General features: G+C 46.9%; 2 protein-coding genes across 2 annotated transcripts in view; one reads left to right on the forward strand and one right to left on the reverse strand.

Annotated features, from left to right (window-relative positions):
- The window catches only part of SND1 (staphylococcal nuclease and tudor domain containing 1), a 1,835,638-nt gene that overhangs the window by 1,246,814 nt on the left and 573,778 nt on the right, over positions 1-15,046 (forward strand). The gene's annotated exons all lie outside the window — the stretch shown is intronic.
- On the reverse strand, positions 3,044-6,069 carry LRRC4 (leucine rich repeat containing 4). The gene has a single exon (XM_029615914.1). The coding sequence runs from the start codon at positions 5,132-5,134 to the stop codon at positions 3,212-3,214; it is 1,923 nt and encodes a 640-aa protein (XP_029471774.1). The 5' UTR covers positions 5,135-6,069; the 3' UTR covers positions 3,044-3,211.

Consider the following 15,046-nt stretch of genomic DNA (forward strand, 5'->3'; position numbering starts at 1 on the left):
TGGGAACATTTCTCCAAGTGCAATATGGTTGGCCACTCGAGCTACAAATTGCGCTGCAGCACCCATGAGAAAAAACCGTAAATGGTGAGGTGGGAGGGTGTTTGATGACTGCTATGGGGAATAGAGATTAAAACTTTGCATGATGATTCCAAAGGAATCTGTTCCTTGGGCTTATATCCTATTTAATAAGACTTTATTGCTGCCATTGCCACTGATGGCCTTCTGCAGCGTGCTGGCTGGGCAGAGGACACCCTCTCTAAGATTGGGAGATTAGAAATAAGGTACAAAAGCAATTTTCATTTTAAAAGTGCATTTTGCCAGCCCCATTTGTCTTAGAATGTGCCCCACCAGTAGGATCGAACCTGGGAAGGGGCTATGCCTGAATGACTGGCATTACATTACGGTAAATTCACTCTGTATCCCATGTGCGGCTGCATGGCTCTGCACAAACAGAGGGAAAAGATACATGCAGAAGCACCCGGATATTTAATATGCTACTGTCACAGTCTCTATCCCTTTTCCCAAGGGGTTAAAAATGCAAAAGCAGTTCTTGAGAGGGTTAGCAACACAATTTTCTATTGAAGGGTGGATTTTAGGAGTGACCACTGATCCCTAGAAACACTGCCATTTATATACCAAGTGACTCCTGTGTTGGTACAGCACTTATCCTGACTAATGGACCTGCAAATGGGCTGCTTGCATTGGCCTTCAGAAGGGTGGACCAGTGACTTGAAAAGGTCTTGAACCTGACTTTTTAGAACATGAATTATCGTGATAGCAGAACGCCTCATTTCTGCATCGAGACGCAGGAGGCATGTGTAGGGGGAATCGGCAGAGTGCATGCTCTGCTCAGCAACCAGCTGCCAGCGGCACTCTGCGCTCATGCATGTGTTTGTACCGTTTTACCGAGGGCGGCAAGAAGCTTTGCCATGCACCAGCAGTATTAACGGACATGCTAAGGACTTCAGTTCCTGCCTCTAATGCAAATAAATCCCACAGCTTTGTGTTTTTAGAACAGAGCTACAGGCTACTCCAGCAGCTCTGAACTGATTCTAGCTCCCGGTTTGGCTAGAGATCCACCGTCCCTGGATTACCATGTAGAGACAGTTAGTATACAATCAGAAGAAGTTTGGACGATGGATGTTTAATGCAGTGGGGGGGGGGGGGGGGGCTCTTGATCATTCTGTGACTTCACAGCCACATCGGAGATTTTTCTTGTGTGCGCACACTGCAGCACAAACACAAAAGCTCTAGATACCCATTAAGCTTGTTTAGTGTATGGTTGTCATCCCGGTACCACAATGCTATGCTCCATAAATGAGAAGACTGCAGCCCCCAGCCTTCGTTCCAGCGCAGAACTGCACAGGGCAGTGGTAATTTGATGTAGCTGGCTTTTCAGCTACCTAGGGGCAGGTTGGTGGAGAGTGGTCGGTTGTAAATTTTGTTTTTGAGGCAGCCGGAATTTCAGCGCCCTGTCTTTCTCCTCCCTCCCTGCCAAAAAGCCAGTGGTCGCCATGCAAAGTTATGTTTGAGCCATGGCACTGGCATTAAAGCTGCTCTTGGTTTTAATCAAACAGAGGTTGTCCACAGCTTAGGAGTTAGTTGTCATGAAGCACTTCGTATTGACCTCCTAGCATTTACCCTGTTTTTCTCCCATCTTTTCTGAGCAGTTGTGGGTCAGACAAAGGGGACAAGTCTTGCTCAATGTAAACCCTTGTGGGACAATAAATAAAAAATGAAACAATATTTATTAAAATACAAAAATACACTCGTTTTATCATGGTACAGTTTTGTTTTGTTTTAAATCTCCTTCAAGTTTTAACTCTCTTTAAAGCTAAAATACATAATTTTTTTCATTGTTAAATCTTTTCCCTCGCCCTCTTAAAAAAAAAAAAAAAAAAAATTCTTGCCTACTTTGAAAGAAGAGGCAGAAAATGGCCTTGTAGCCCCTTTACCCATATTAGACATCCCGGGGCTTTCCATGAACCACATCCTCTGTTTAGAAGACAGGACACCCATTTTACAACTCTCCAAAATGTGAGAGGCACCTGAACTCACTGAAGGAGCTCAGCAGAGCTCTTTAGTTCTCTACAAGTAAGGTCCAAAGATTTCTATCCCTTATCACAGCCCACGCTTGCACCCTTCTCTTCCCCTTCTCTCATTATCGCCTACTGATTTAAGGGCAGGGGGAGAAGGCAAGCAGGAAATCCATTTGGAATAATCATATTAAACAAACTTTATAGCTTGGAGGTGCGAAGGGAGGAAGAATTAAGATTTTTTTTTTTTCATTTTTCTTAATTGAATTTATGGAAACTAAAAACAGTGCTGGGGAAAGGTTGACGCAAAGCTGAACATGAGCTCATAGCCTTGTGCGGGAATGCGTCCCCTCCATTTGCACCTTCTGCCTGGGAGCACCTCTAGGGTGGATCTGTGGGAGCCCTGGTGGGTGCAGAATGAAAGCATCTCTCAGAATCAGCTGCACCGCTATCTTGCTTTCCTCACACTCTTGCACTCTGCTTCTTCTCCCCACCCCTTTCTTTTTACTTCTGTGCAGGTATGAATGTGTGGCAGCAATGTATACGTATTCATTTGTGCGTCATACAGTCATCTGTTCCTCTATGTTTCAGATAGGTTAGTGTATGTACATACGTGTGTGTGTGTGTGTGTGTGTGTATAGACACATTACCTCCCCCTTCCCCACTATGGTCTCAAACAAATCCTTGCATGTTTAGCATTTTGGCACCATACAGATTTGTAGTGCTTTTTAATAAGATAAATCTGTAAAGATAGATTCTGGAATTTTTAGCGAGAATTCTTGATGTGAATGAGTATTTTATGGCATTCTGTGTGGCACTTTTTAAAAATGACATCATGCCCTTTTCTGATTTATTTTGCATGTTCACAGGGGATTTTTAAAAACGGGTTTTTAGCCTCATTTCTGAAAGTTGGTATGGTATCTTTCTAACAAGTTTCATCTTTATCTCTTCCACAAACCTCCCTCTCCCATCCCCCACACCCTTAAATAGAATTTACAAGTTAGAAAATAGTTTTAAATTTTAATATAATCTGCTTCTCATATCAGCCCATAGATTCAATATATAAGCATATACAAGAAAAAAATTCCTTTCCCCCAAACTCTGTACAAAAGTTGCTTTTTTTCGTTTTTTTTTCTGTTTGTGCATTCTATTGCATTTATAATATGAAAAAAAAGTCAGATTTGAGTTTCCTGTACCTTCTCCTTGGTGTGGGTCTGAATTATATAAGGTTCAGTGATAGTGGTTACTGTGGGATGCAGAGAATTGCCAATGCTGTTTTCTGTCCAGTGAGCTGCATGTGCTGGTTTATAGGTGGTGTAGTTCATATGATCGTGAATAGTGGGCAGAATTACTGCCCCCTCACCTGGTACACCTGATGGTGGCCCGCTTGGGATATCCTCATCCACTTGGATAATCTCAACAGTCCTAGCAGCTGCCACAGTGCTCCGCTGTTGATGCCGCTTGCGGAGTTTGTAGAACACTATCAACATGGCTGCTGCTAGTAGCGTTACCGCCACAAAACAACCAATGATGATTTTGGTGGTCTTCATGACCTCATCCAGACTGGTCTGCATTTTGTCATTGGTGTCTAATGTGGGAACAACCACCGTTTTTGGTGTTTTGGTGGTCTGGATAAGTACCGTCGTGGAAGTGGTGTAGGCTGGCTGATACCCTGTAGACGTTGTTGGCACTGGTTTAAATTTGGATGATATGACCTCTGGTGAGATCTCCGTTGTCTCTACTGTGACGGTGGTGAAGAAACTGTAGTTGGAAGTATTAAGCTCCGCCGTGCTGACATTGAGATAGGCTGATGCGTTGGAGTTCCCTGCCACATTGGTAACCATGCACGTGTAAACACCAGTGTCAGAGAGCAAAACATGGGAGAAGTTCAGCGTCCCATCATTGAGCACAGATATCCGTGGGTGATTGGAAGCATGGCTCAGTATTGTCCCATTGGGCAGTAGCCACCTAACAGAAGACATGGCAGGAGTTCGGCACTTAAGCTCAGCCACTCGTCCTTCAGAAATGTTTAAATCCCTTGGGGCGTCTATGATGAAAGGGGCAGAGCACTGAAAGGAAGTCTGGTCAACTTCTACAAGGTATTTTCCTCTCATGTGCAATGGGGAATGGCAGCGGCCGCAGCACGTGGAGTTGGTGGGGATATATTCTCGCAGCCACCATGACAGCCACAGCACATCACAATCGCAGTCCCATGGATTGTGGTGCAAATGTAACTCCACTAGGTACCTCAATGGCGCAAACAGATCATGTGGCAAAGAGGTCAGGTTATTATGGGCCAGGTTCAACTCCACCAGAGATGTGAGGTCATCAAAGGCGTTCCGCTCAATCCAGCTGATCTGCGAGTTCATAATCCAAAGTTTTTTCAGAGACTTTAAGCCATGAAAAGATCCTGGTTTGATTTCAGGGAAGTTATTCCCAGATATTTCCAGTTCCTCCAGCCCAACCAAGGGTGTGAGGTTTGGCATGTCCCTTATGTTACACATCCCAAGGTTAAGGTACTTCAGATTGTATAATCCCTCGAAAGCTCCCTCTGAAATATACTCCAACTTTTTCAGTTCCCCTAGGTCCAGGCGCATGAGCGAGGGAACTCTGTTAAATGCGTATGAAGGAATGCTCTCAATGGGGTTATTCCTGAGCCACAATTCTCTCAGTTTGGACAGGTACTCAAAAGCTCCACTTGGAATGACTGTCAGCCAGTTGTCAAACAATTCCAAGGTGTTGAGGCTGGCCAACCCATTGAAAGCGCCAACCTCTATCTGCCGAATGGCGTTCCTCCCAAGCTGTAGGACCTCTAAATGATGCAAGTGTCGGAATGTGTCTGCCTGGATCATTTGGATATTGTTCTCCATGAGGTTGAGGTACCGGGTATTGGAAGGAATACCCAATGGGACCTCGGAGAGGCCTCGTCGTGTGCAGACCACCTTACTAAACTGGTTACTGCATGAACAGACTGAGGGGCAGCTCTGGGGCCCAGCTGAAGCTTCACACAGGATCCACGTTTGTGCCATGAGGTAGACTACCGAAAGCAGGGCGGCATTCCAGGTGTGGTGCACAGTTACCTGCCACAGGAGATTCATGATGTGGCACGTTCATAATTCACCATCGTCTGGGATTTTGGCACGGAATCAAGAACTTGGCCCTACCCTGGCATAAGCAAGCTGCCAATTTCTTTTTCCATCTAAAGAAGGATGCAGGTGGTGAGCAGAAACACCAAAAAAAAAGGGTATCTGTTTATATTTCCTTTTTAAAAAGAAAATGAGGTAAAATGCACCTACCTCAAGAGGGCGTGAAATGTGTGTGCAGTCCTCTGTAGATAAATCCCTCCAGATGGAGTCCTACTGCATCATCTCCCTTTAGATTATTTTCCCTTATTTATTTATTTATTTTGTAATTAATAAAGGGGGAGAAGAATTGAAGAAGAAGAAGGAAAGACAAAATGGCTTCTAGTAAATCCAAAGCTGAAGCAGTAAAAGCAGTATTAAGAGAAACCGGGTAGAGGTAAGGCCCATTTAGCTATGCAGGTGCATCGTTCCCCTCTGCCCTGGTGAGCAGAGCCATCGACACTTCAAGCATTTGCCCTTGGATTCCAGCTCTGGATGTTGCAGGCGGCTGATGAAGATGCTCCATTTCTGAAGTAAACCGAAAGGGGGGGAGAAAAAAAAAAAAGAGAGAGAAAATCCTTTACCAAGCAAAAAAAAAAAAAAAATCCTGCCTTTTCCCTACATCTGTTTTCTCTTACATCTTTTCTTTCTTGTTAGCCTTTTCCTCCCTCGCTGCTTCTCCCCCTCCAGTGCCGCTGCCGCTTGCCACGAAAAGTGTGGTGCTTTCTTCTTTGCCAAAGCCTATGGGCAGCACGTTGCGGTCATTAGATTTTCCTCTTTCTCAAGCTCCACACTCTCCTCTTTTTTTTTTTTAAACTAGCTTAGCTTTCCAGCTAGAAGATGCAGCAGGAGCAGCTGCAGCCTTCCTCTTGCACAGTTACTAATAATCCGTCAATTTCTCCAAGTGTGTATTGGGGGGGGGGGGGGGGGGGGGAGCGCAGCAATGTGGAGGAGGACTGGTAGAAAGTCCGCTGTCCTGAGGGTGGAGGGGGGGGGGGAGGAAAAAGCAGCGCAGACACACATTAACGACGAGCCCTTGGTTTGGAGACGAGGAGCTTCCTTCGCCTCCCGAAGCTCCCGGCGCAAGCTCCTTTTGTTTTGAGGTAGCGAGAGTTGTGGTGTTTTGCCTGTTGTTGCCTTTTAATGCCTGTCTTGCCCGTTGACTGCAGTAGTTGTAGTAGTAGCAGCAGCAGCCGCAGCACCACCATCAGCAGCGGCGGCGGCGTGCGAAGCCCCAGAGCCCGGTACCATTTTCCTTTTTTTTAACCGTCCCTCTATCTGCCGTCTCGCTCCGTATTGGCGGTGGTGCAGGCGGCAGCAGCCGAGTGGGCTGCTCTCTCATCCTTTTGTCCTTCAGTCAGAATGGGAATGTACTGCTGACGCATACTGTTCCCAGCTCCACATTAGCCTGATGCGGTGCTCTCCCGTATTAACACATCCACCCCCCCTCCTCTCCTTTTCCCTCTAGGGGTTAATGCTGAACGCTTCCAGATAACGTGCCTGATCCTCTTGCCCTAGGGGGCCCCCTTTCCTGTTTTGGTTTGTTTGTTCGGTTGCTTTTTTTTTGGCGCTGGGGTGGGTTTTTTTTTTCTCCCTCAAAATGTTTCCCTCTCCCCCCCCCCCCTTCCGTATAGGAAGACAGAGAGAGGTTGCGCAACAAGAGAGCTGGAGAGCCGCTAGGAGTTTTTGGAGCACCCGGCTCTGCAGTCTTTACGGCTATGGGGCTTTTTTTTTCCTCTCGTTCCCACTTGAGGGAAGACGCAGGGAGGCAACTGATAGGCCAAGCAGAGCCAAAGGGAAAAGGAGGAAGGGGGGGGGGGGGGCGCTGCGGTGATTCAGAGCCCTGACTAACGGATCTCCTTTCTCCCTCCTTCCTGCTCCATGCGCCCGGTGCTTCTGCTGGGATCATCGCAGAAGTGATGGTTCAGCTGCCAACGGCCGGGCGCCCCGGATTGGTTACTGCCAGTGCCACGTCACCACCACCACCACCGCCGAATGCTGACTTGGCTTCGCTCTCTGACGGCAGGGACAACCTTTCTCCCAAGTTAGAAGCATCGCGCCAAGAAAGAGAGAGAGAGAGAGAGAGAGTGGCAGCGTGGAAAATAGAGTCATCACTGGGACAGACTTCACCTCATTAAAATGTAAATTCCTCCCCCCTCCCACCCCCCCCAGCCACCTCGAGTTTTCACCACTGCCCTGCCAGTGCTGGTGCGTTCCAGCTGGAGCCCAGGATGGGTTTGTGCGCTGCGCTTTATATATTTATTTATGGTACTTGTTTGCTGCCTGTTATGGAATCACTCTGGTAAAGTGTGTTTTTTTGGAAAGGAAGGGAGGAGGAGGAGGAGGGCCGGAAGAGGTTGGGGGCTGAGAGGTGAACATGAATGCAGAGGAATACTTTTGTTTGGGGGGAGGGGGGGGGGGTTAACAGCAGATGCTTGATGTGCACACAGGGCTGTACAGGTGCTGCCAGCGAAGCTTACCCTGTGCTGAGCGCAGACGCACTAGCCTGTGGATCTGCAAGTGGCTCGGTATTTTTGTGATGCTTCCTGACGAACTGTGGCTTCACATATCCTCAGTATCTGTACTGGAAAGAGAGCTGTCTGCCTGGTGCTCGTTCCCTTCTCTCGGGGAGCAGTGCAGGCGACGTGGGAGTCAAGAGGAGGATGTGTCTGAGCTTCCTTCCTACCCATAATAAGCCTGAACAAGGTTGATTAAAGTGACTGCTTTTTCTTTCCCTTCCTCCTCCTCTCATACCACTTCTATTTTGATGTGACTGGGACTTGACATAACAAAATATTTAAAACTGCTGCAAGGATCTGTCCTGCTGTGTCCGATGTGTTAGAACGGTAGTTTTACGGTAAGATGGTACTCTTGGGAGGTGGGGGCTGCTGGTGTGAAAATGAATACTTAGAATGGGACGGCACATTGGGAAGAGATTTAGGAGCAGTGTCCCGGATTGTACAAGTTCAGAATGCATGATGCTACCACTTGCTACAGATTTCCCTGGCTTAATTATTTTTTTTGAAATGGACAAAAGGGCGACTCTGCTTGCGTTCTTTCTGAAGAAAAGTGCTAACTTTGTGTGTTTGTATCTGTAAGGGTGTGGGATGCAATTTTTAATTTGCATCTCACACTCTTTGTCCATTTTTAATTGGGCCAAATGAATGGGACACAGTTTGTTGAATGTATTCATTCACTGGGGAAGGCATCAGTACAAAGTGTAAGAGCTTTGTAGAACCAGCAAAGCATGCGTTAGAGAGAGCCAGGAACTGCTCTATTCATAGCAAGGCAATTTCATTTGCATTTTCGATTCGTTTTGCTACCTGGGATTGCTGATTTACAGTTGGGTCATTTCTAGCAGTGCATTTGCTTCCTTTCTTGTCAGTGTTCTGGGTCTGTGACGGTTTTAGCAGCTATAAACTGCTGGTATCTGTAAGGTGAGAGGTGAGTGTGTGGGAGGAGGGAGAGGGGATGCCTCCCACCCCACTTAACATTCAGCTCCTAGGGCATTGTTCTTAAACATCAGGTCTTCATGTTAACTGATCTGTGTATTTTCAGTTCCTGGTCAAATCATTTTATCTTTGGTGTCACTGTAGAGTTGACAATGGGAAACAAAGTTCAGGATGTTGTATTTTATTTATTTGGGATTTAGCTTGTGCCTTTTCAGTGGTAGCTGAGGATATTTCCCTGTCCCCAGAAGGCTTACCATCGAAAAACCTGATTTACTAAGGCTTTTTCCCCATTTAGTGTCTATGGGGAAAAATGCTTAAGTTTGGATCTGAGGCAATGAAGGGTGAAGTGACTACTCCAGAACCGATGCTGACAGACCCGGGGGGGGGGGGGGGGGGGCTTCACCTAATGGTCTTAGCTCAGGAGAAAGCATAGGGATTGTTGGGGTTTTGTTTTTTTTTTTAATTTAAGCAATTTTTTTAATCCAGTAAAGTAAGCAGATATAGCGAGAAAGTCCCAGAAGAGCCCATACAGGTAAGCAAAGATCTTATTTTGTAGATAGTAACTTTTAATCACATGATCAAACAGTGAGCTATGAATAAAGGATTTTTTTTTTTATCTTGCAGTACTTTACTGCTTCTGTTGTACTAAATGGTAATATTCAGTCACTTGCAAAGTTAATTTATCTGGCTAACTTTGGAGGTATATTCAGTGATGCAGCCGCACTGTTGAATATACCCGGCTATCTTAATAGTCAGATAACTTAATCCTGCTAACTTTAGGACTACATTAAAGCACGACCAGAATTAGATGGATAAGTTATCTGGCTAACTCTGACTATCGGAGTTAGTTGAATAATTTATCCAGCTAACTTAACTCCACCCTGGAATGTCCTTGCATTATCTGGCGAAATTTTAGATGGATAGCAAGATATACAGCCAAAATTTATCCAGATAAGTGCCCAAAATATTCAAAAGCCACTGAATATGGATCCCATAGTATGTTTAAAGGTCTTAGCCCTGCGCATTGTAAATACTGTGTACTATTAACAAAAGAATTTGGGAAGTTATATAATTGGGACTTCTGATTTTAGGTTTTAAACCTCTTACCTGTTTTTGTCCCTTCATGCTGACTCTTCAGCTGCACAAGTTTTAAGTAGCTGCTGGGCCTCCATTCTACCTCTCCTGCCATCAGCTCCACCACATAACTGTTCCCAACTGTGAGCATCAGAGCTGGTGGTAGGAAGACAGGCCGATACAGTACAGTGCGCTCCGACAGAGCGCACTGTTAACCTGTCATTGGACGCAAGTTTTCCCTTACCCCTTATTCAGTAAGGGGCGGAAAACATACGTCCAACCCGCCGAACCTAATAGCGCCCTCAACATGCAAATGCATGTTGACGGCCATATTAGGTATGCCCGCGTGATTCAGTAAGTAAAATGTGCAGCCAAGCCACACATTTTACTTTCAGAAATTAGCGCCTACCCAAAGGTAGGGCACCGGGAAAGTGCACAGAAAAGCAGTAAAAACTGCTTTTCTGTGCACCTTCCGACTTAATATCATGGCGATATTAAGTCGGAGGTCCCGAAGGGTAAAAAAAGTAAAAAACAAAAAACTTGAAGTCGGCTGGCGGCTGTCAGGGTCGAAAAACCGGATGCTCAATTTTGCCGGTGTCCGGTTTCCGAGTCTGTAGTTGTCAGCGGGCTCGAGAACCAACGCCGGCAAAATTGAGCGTCGGCTGTCAAACCCGCTGACAGCCGCCGCTCCGGGCCAAAAGGAGGCGCTAGGGACGCGCTAGTGTCCCTAGCGCCTCCTTTTGCCCGTTTCTACTGCCGGACCTAATTTAAATACTGCATCGCGCGCACAGGCGAGTGGCCTGTGCACGCGCCAAGAGAGCGGGCGTTCGCAAAGTTAATTTATCTGGCGTTGCCCGCTCTCCCGCGGACTTTACTGAACCGGCCTGAGAATGAGCAAGGGCAGGGACAGAGGTGGGGATAAAGTTGAGTACAGGCATGCGGAAGAAGATTGCTGAGGATATGGAAGGAGAGTGCCAAGAAGATGTACTGGTGGCTGGGGGAATGCTGACTATTGTATAAATCTGCATGTATTTAAATTGAATCAGAAAAGGTACCCAGTGCAAAGCAACCGCACTACAAAAACAAACACCAAATTTTTTATACCCTTAAACAACACACAATTAGCTGGAAAATAAACACCTATATTTACAATTTATGAATATCTAAAAATTGAAGAGTCACCTTCTCTCTCTGTAAACTCTGGACCTCCATCAATGGGAAACATGGAGAGCAGCTGTGCATAGTGGGATGACGGGAAGAAGGGGCTGGCTGATAAAAAGAGAACAGGAGGGGACAGCACTTTCTATGCTGTGCGTGCTAAAAATGTGTCCATCTATACCCCCATCCTGACCAAGCCTCTGGCAAAGCTAGGTAAAGTTATCCTGCATCCTGATGCAGTGAAGTCCGTGTCTTGGGATGGCAAGCAAAGCTTTTATGCTAGTTCTGAGAACTTGGTAACCCCAGACATCAGCTCTTAAAAAGCACATATAGGCCTTGCGCACGAAGCTGAGGAAACTCCAGATTAAGTACATTATTCAGTTCTGGAAACTGCAGTTTTGTAAGGGTGTTGAGAGGATGGAGCAGCGCTACCCAAATGGCGCTGAGTCCGAAACACTGGCATTATGCAGAAAGGCGCAAGGAACACAAAGAGAACAGTTTTCAAAAGCCGCATATTTGAGGTAAAGGACTGTCTGAGAATTATCCCTCTTAACCTGGCTAGAAGTGCATGCAGGCTTCCCCAATGCCCGTACTCAGACCAGGATTTCTCAATAGGCACAGTAAGGCCTGTGCCTGGGGCAGCCTTCCTGCTATGTTGAATCTCAGCCAGCCCCCTGCTTCCTGATCCAGGTTAGGAGGTAAGCTTGGAGATCATTTTGGGGAGATTAGGAGGGGGCTGAGTGGTGATCATAAGGGGATGGAGAGAGGCTGGGGGAAGTCTGTATGTTAGAGGAAAGAGATTGGTGATGGCTGCGTCTGTGTGCGCACCAGATTGGGTGGGAGGTTAGAGGGGGGGGGGGATATAAGGGGACTAAAGCACGGTAGGGACACCGGCCTCATTGGTGGGGGAATGAGATCGCCTCCCTCTTCTCTAGCCTCAGCTTCTCTGCCAGATCTTGGAACCTCCCTTCCTTCCTACCTCTTCTCCTCAGATCCTGGAAGCCAGCTCCAAACCCCTCCTACTCCCTCCTCCTTTTCCTCTGCACCAGATCCTCCCTCCTGTTCCATGTTCCTGATTTTCCCTGTTTCCCATTCTCCCTGTCCACAGTCCTCTCTCCCTTTAGTCCTGCAGCCATCCCCAGTCCTCTTTCCTTCACACACTCCTCCCACCGGCCCCCCCAATCGTCTTAATGTTTCATCACCCCATTCTTGGTCCTCTCACCTTCTCCTCCTCCCCTTCCCATCCCTTAGATCTCCTCCCTGTACTGATGCTTGAGATCTCTTTTCCTCATCCAGTTAAATAAATAAATAAATAAATAAATAAATTATACAGGCACAAACCGTATTGGAAGATTACTTCACTTGTTTAGCATAATGTAAAAGGTAGCAGTGTGCTTTAGAATTTTTGTCCCAGAATCTATCTCTGAGCTGCTGCAGGAAACTGTGGGGGCAGAGTCTGCAGGCAGCTTTGTACGAAGGTCATGGGTGCACAGTACCTGCTGACTTTGCACTTGGGTGTCCTATTTTGAAAATTGCCAGCAAAATGCATGCTGTAAAGTAGGGTTTCGCTACCTTTTTGGGGATGCAGAACCCTTTTATGTATCCAAGTTTTAAAGGCCACCAGCCAATCATCACTACCCCCCCCCCCCTCTCTCAACCATTCTCTTTCCCCACAAGGCCAACCCCTCCAGTCCCTCAGCCTCGCTCTTCCTCCTCCCAGTGCATCCCCACTACTCACTCTCTCCAAACACCTGCTCACAAGTTGCGCGTTCTCTCTTCCCACCCAACTGTCCTGTGTATTCTTTCTCTCTCCTATTCACTCTCCACCAGCCCTGAACCTCCAATCTATATCTCCCCAACCCCTTCCCATCAGTCTTGCTCTCCACACCCAGCCCTACCGGTCTTTCCCTTCTCCGTTCTGCCCACCATCTGTTCCCCCAGCTCAGTACCAATCATTTGTGTCTATCATCAGCCCCTCCCCACCAGCATTTCTCTCCTCCAGCCTATCACCATTTTCTCCTTCTCTCACCCACCTTCCAATATTTCTCCCATGGGCTAGCCCCACTAATCATTTTTTCTTTCCTGCCTAGCCCACCAGTCTTTCCCTCCCAGCGCAGTCCCCATCGGTCTTTTTTCTACCCAAAAACTAATTCACCCCAACTCAGCTCACCGGTCTCTCCCCACCCCCAATTCACCCTCCAAGTGTCTCTCTCTGCTCACAAGCCAACCTATCCCCCCCCCCCCTCAACCAAGTCCTAGCCTCTCCCTCCCCAACTCAGCCCCCACCAGTCTCTCTCCATCCCCAGCCCAGCCTCACCAGTCTCTTCCCTCCATCCCAGTCCTACTATTTTTCTCTTTCCTTGTCTTGCCCCACCACTCACCCTCTCTTTCCTTCCAGCTCAGGCCCACTAGTTTCTATCTCCTCTACCAGCCCAGCCTCACCGAATTCTCTCTGCCCTCCCTCTGCCCAGCCCCACAGTCTCTCTCTTATTGCCCCTTAACCAAGGCACAGCAGACTTTCTTCTTATCCGATCCCTATTTGTCTGTCCCTTCCCACAGGCCAACCCCACTCCTCTCCCCTAGCGTTATATCTGTAGGGACCACTGAGCTCCCTGCCAAGCTTCGGCCTTTGGGCAGATGCTGAACTCTCAGTCCACGTGGGCTGGCGGGCCATCACTTTGCCTGTTCAGCTGTGGGCCCCAGGCTTCTGCTGAACTCCATGCCCACTCGGCTGCCATTGATCTTGCTGAACTCCGGGCACCAGGCCACCACTGATTGATTCCCTGCGAGTGAAAACTTAAGAGGAATTTTTCCACCCCTCTCTTGAGCCCCCTGTAATGTCCTCACAGATTATTAGGGTTGTGTGAACCACAGGTTGGGAACCACCACTCCAGAAATTGGAAAGGCAAGAGGGGTATATAATAGAAACATTCAAATATCTAGCAGGCTTCAAAATGCAAGAAGGTAATAGTTTCCCTAGAAAAAGAAATTCAAGGGTAAGAGGTCTTTATAGGAGCTTAGTCTTTCCTCCCACATGCCGTTCTGTCTTACTGAGCTGGTGAGTGCATGGAAAGACCTATCAGCAAAGACGGTTAGAAATAAAACCATGACCAAATGCAAGCATGCTCAGGAGAGAGAGAGAGAGCAAGGGAGCAAGAGAGAGAGAGCAAGGGAGACGATAAATCTAAATCGGTGACCCTAGGGATTACACTTTGTTGTTTATTTTAGAATTTGTGGCACTAGAATTGCCAGCTGGCTCTGGATTTTCAGGACTGGCTGATCCAGTCCTGGTTTTACTCCACTGTTTGCATGGACTTGTAGTTCTGGGGTCCCTGTTGATTTCCCCAAGATAAACAAGTCTGCAACTTCATGCCGGCAGTGGGGTAAAACCAGGACTGGATCAGCCTGACTTGAAAATCTGTCATCCTATATGGCACCCTGAACTTGGTCCTCTACAACGCCTCATGTAGCAGGCATAATGAATCTTTATCCAAGACGCTTACATAGTAGGTACCCGAGGCAATGGAAGAGGAAGTGATTTCCCTAAGTTCACAGCAAACTCAATGTCATGATGAAACAGTCTAGCGCAATTGATGATGTCATAGTGCCCTTTTATCAAATAAAGCCAGGAGGCAAACAAAGCAGAATAAGACCAGTCGCCGTACATAAAGGGATTCCTTTATTTGAAGTGCAGTTCGAATTCACATGGGCATATTTTAATGTATTTGTGAATTCCAGCTGCACTTCAAATAAAGGAATCCCTGTATGTGAGGATACATGTGCTAAGGCATATAATTGTCATAATCATACAACAGTTCTGTATTGTGTGTGTGTGTGTGGGAGCGGAGAAGGGGGTGCGCTGGGATTGGAAAAACATGGAGGAACGAACATACAGCTTTAATAGCGCTGCAGAAATTCAGATTGGGATTTTTAGGCAGTCAGAGAGAGCAAAGCCTAAGGGTTTTCCGTTAGTGTAAAGAAGAGAGCTATACATAAGCCAAAAGTATTAGGAAAGTTTTCTAAAATAATAAACATAGCAACATCCTATTGTTGGCAGAAAGACCAAATGGTCCATCCAGTCTGCCCAGCAAGCTTCCCATGTCAGCAGGTTACCCCCATGCCTTAGATTGTGAGCCCTCTGGGGACAGAGAAATAACTGCAGTCCCTGAATGTAATCGGTTTTGAAGTGCTGAGAAGCATATTA

The sequence above is a fragment of the Rhinatrema bivittatum genome, chromosome 9 (genome assembly GCF_901001135.1).
Source record: "Rhinatrema bivittatum chromosome 9, aRhiBiv1.1, whole genome shotgun sequence".
NCBI lineage: Eukaryota > Metazoa > Chordata > Amphibia > Gymnophiona > Rhinatrematidae > Rhinatrema > Rhinatrema bivittatum.

What these genes read in the sequence shown, in the direction of transcription:
- LRRC4 (XM_029615914.1), bottom strand. Translation starts at nt 5,134, where the DNA reads ATGAATCTCCTGTGGCAGGTAACTGTGCACCACACCTGGAATGCCGCC.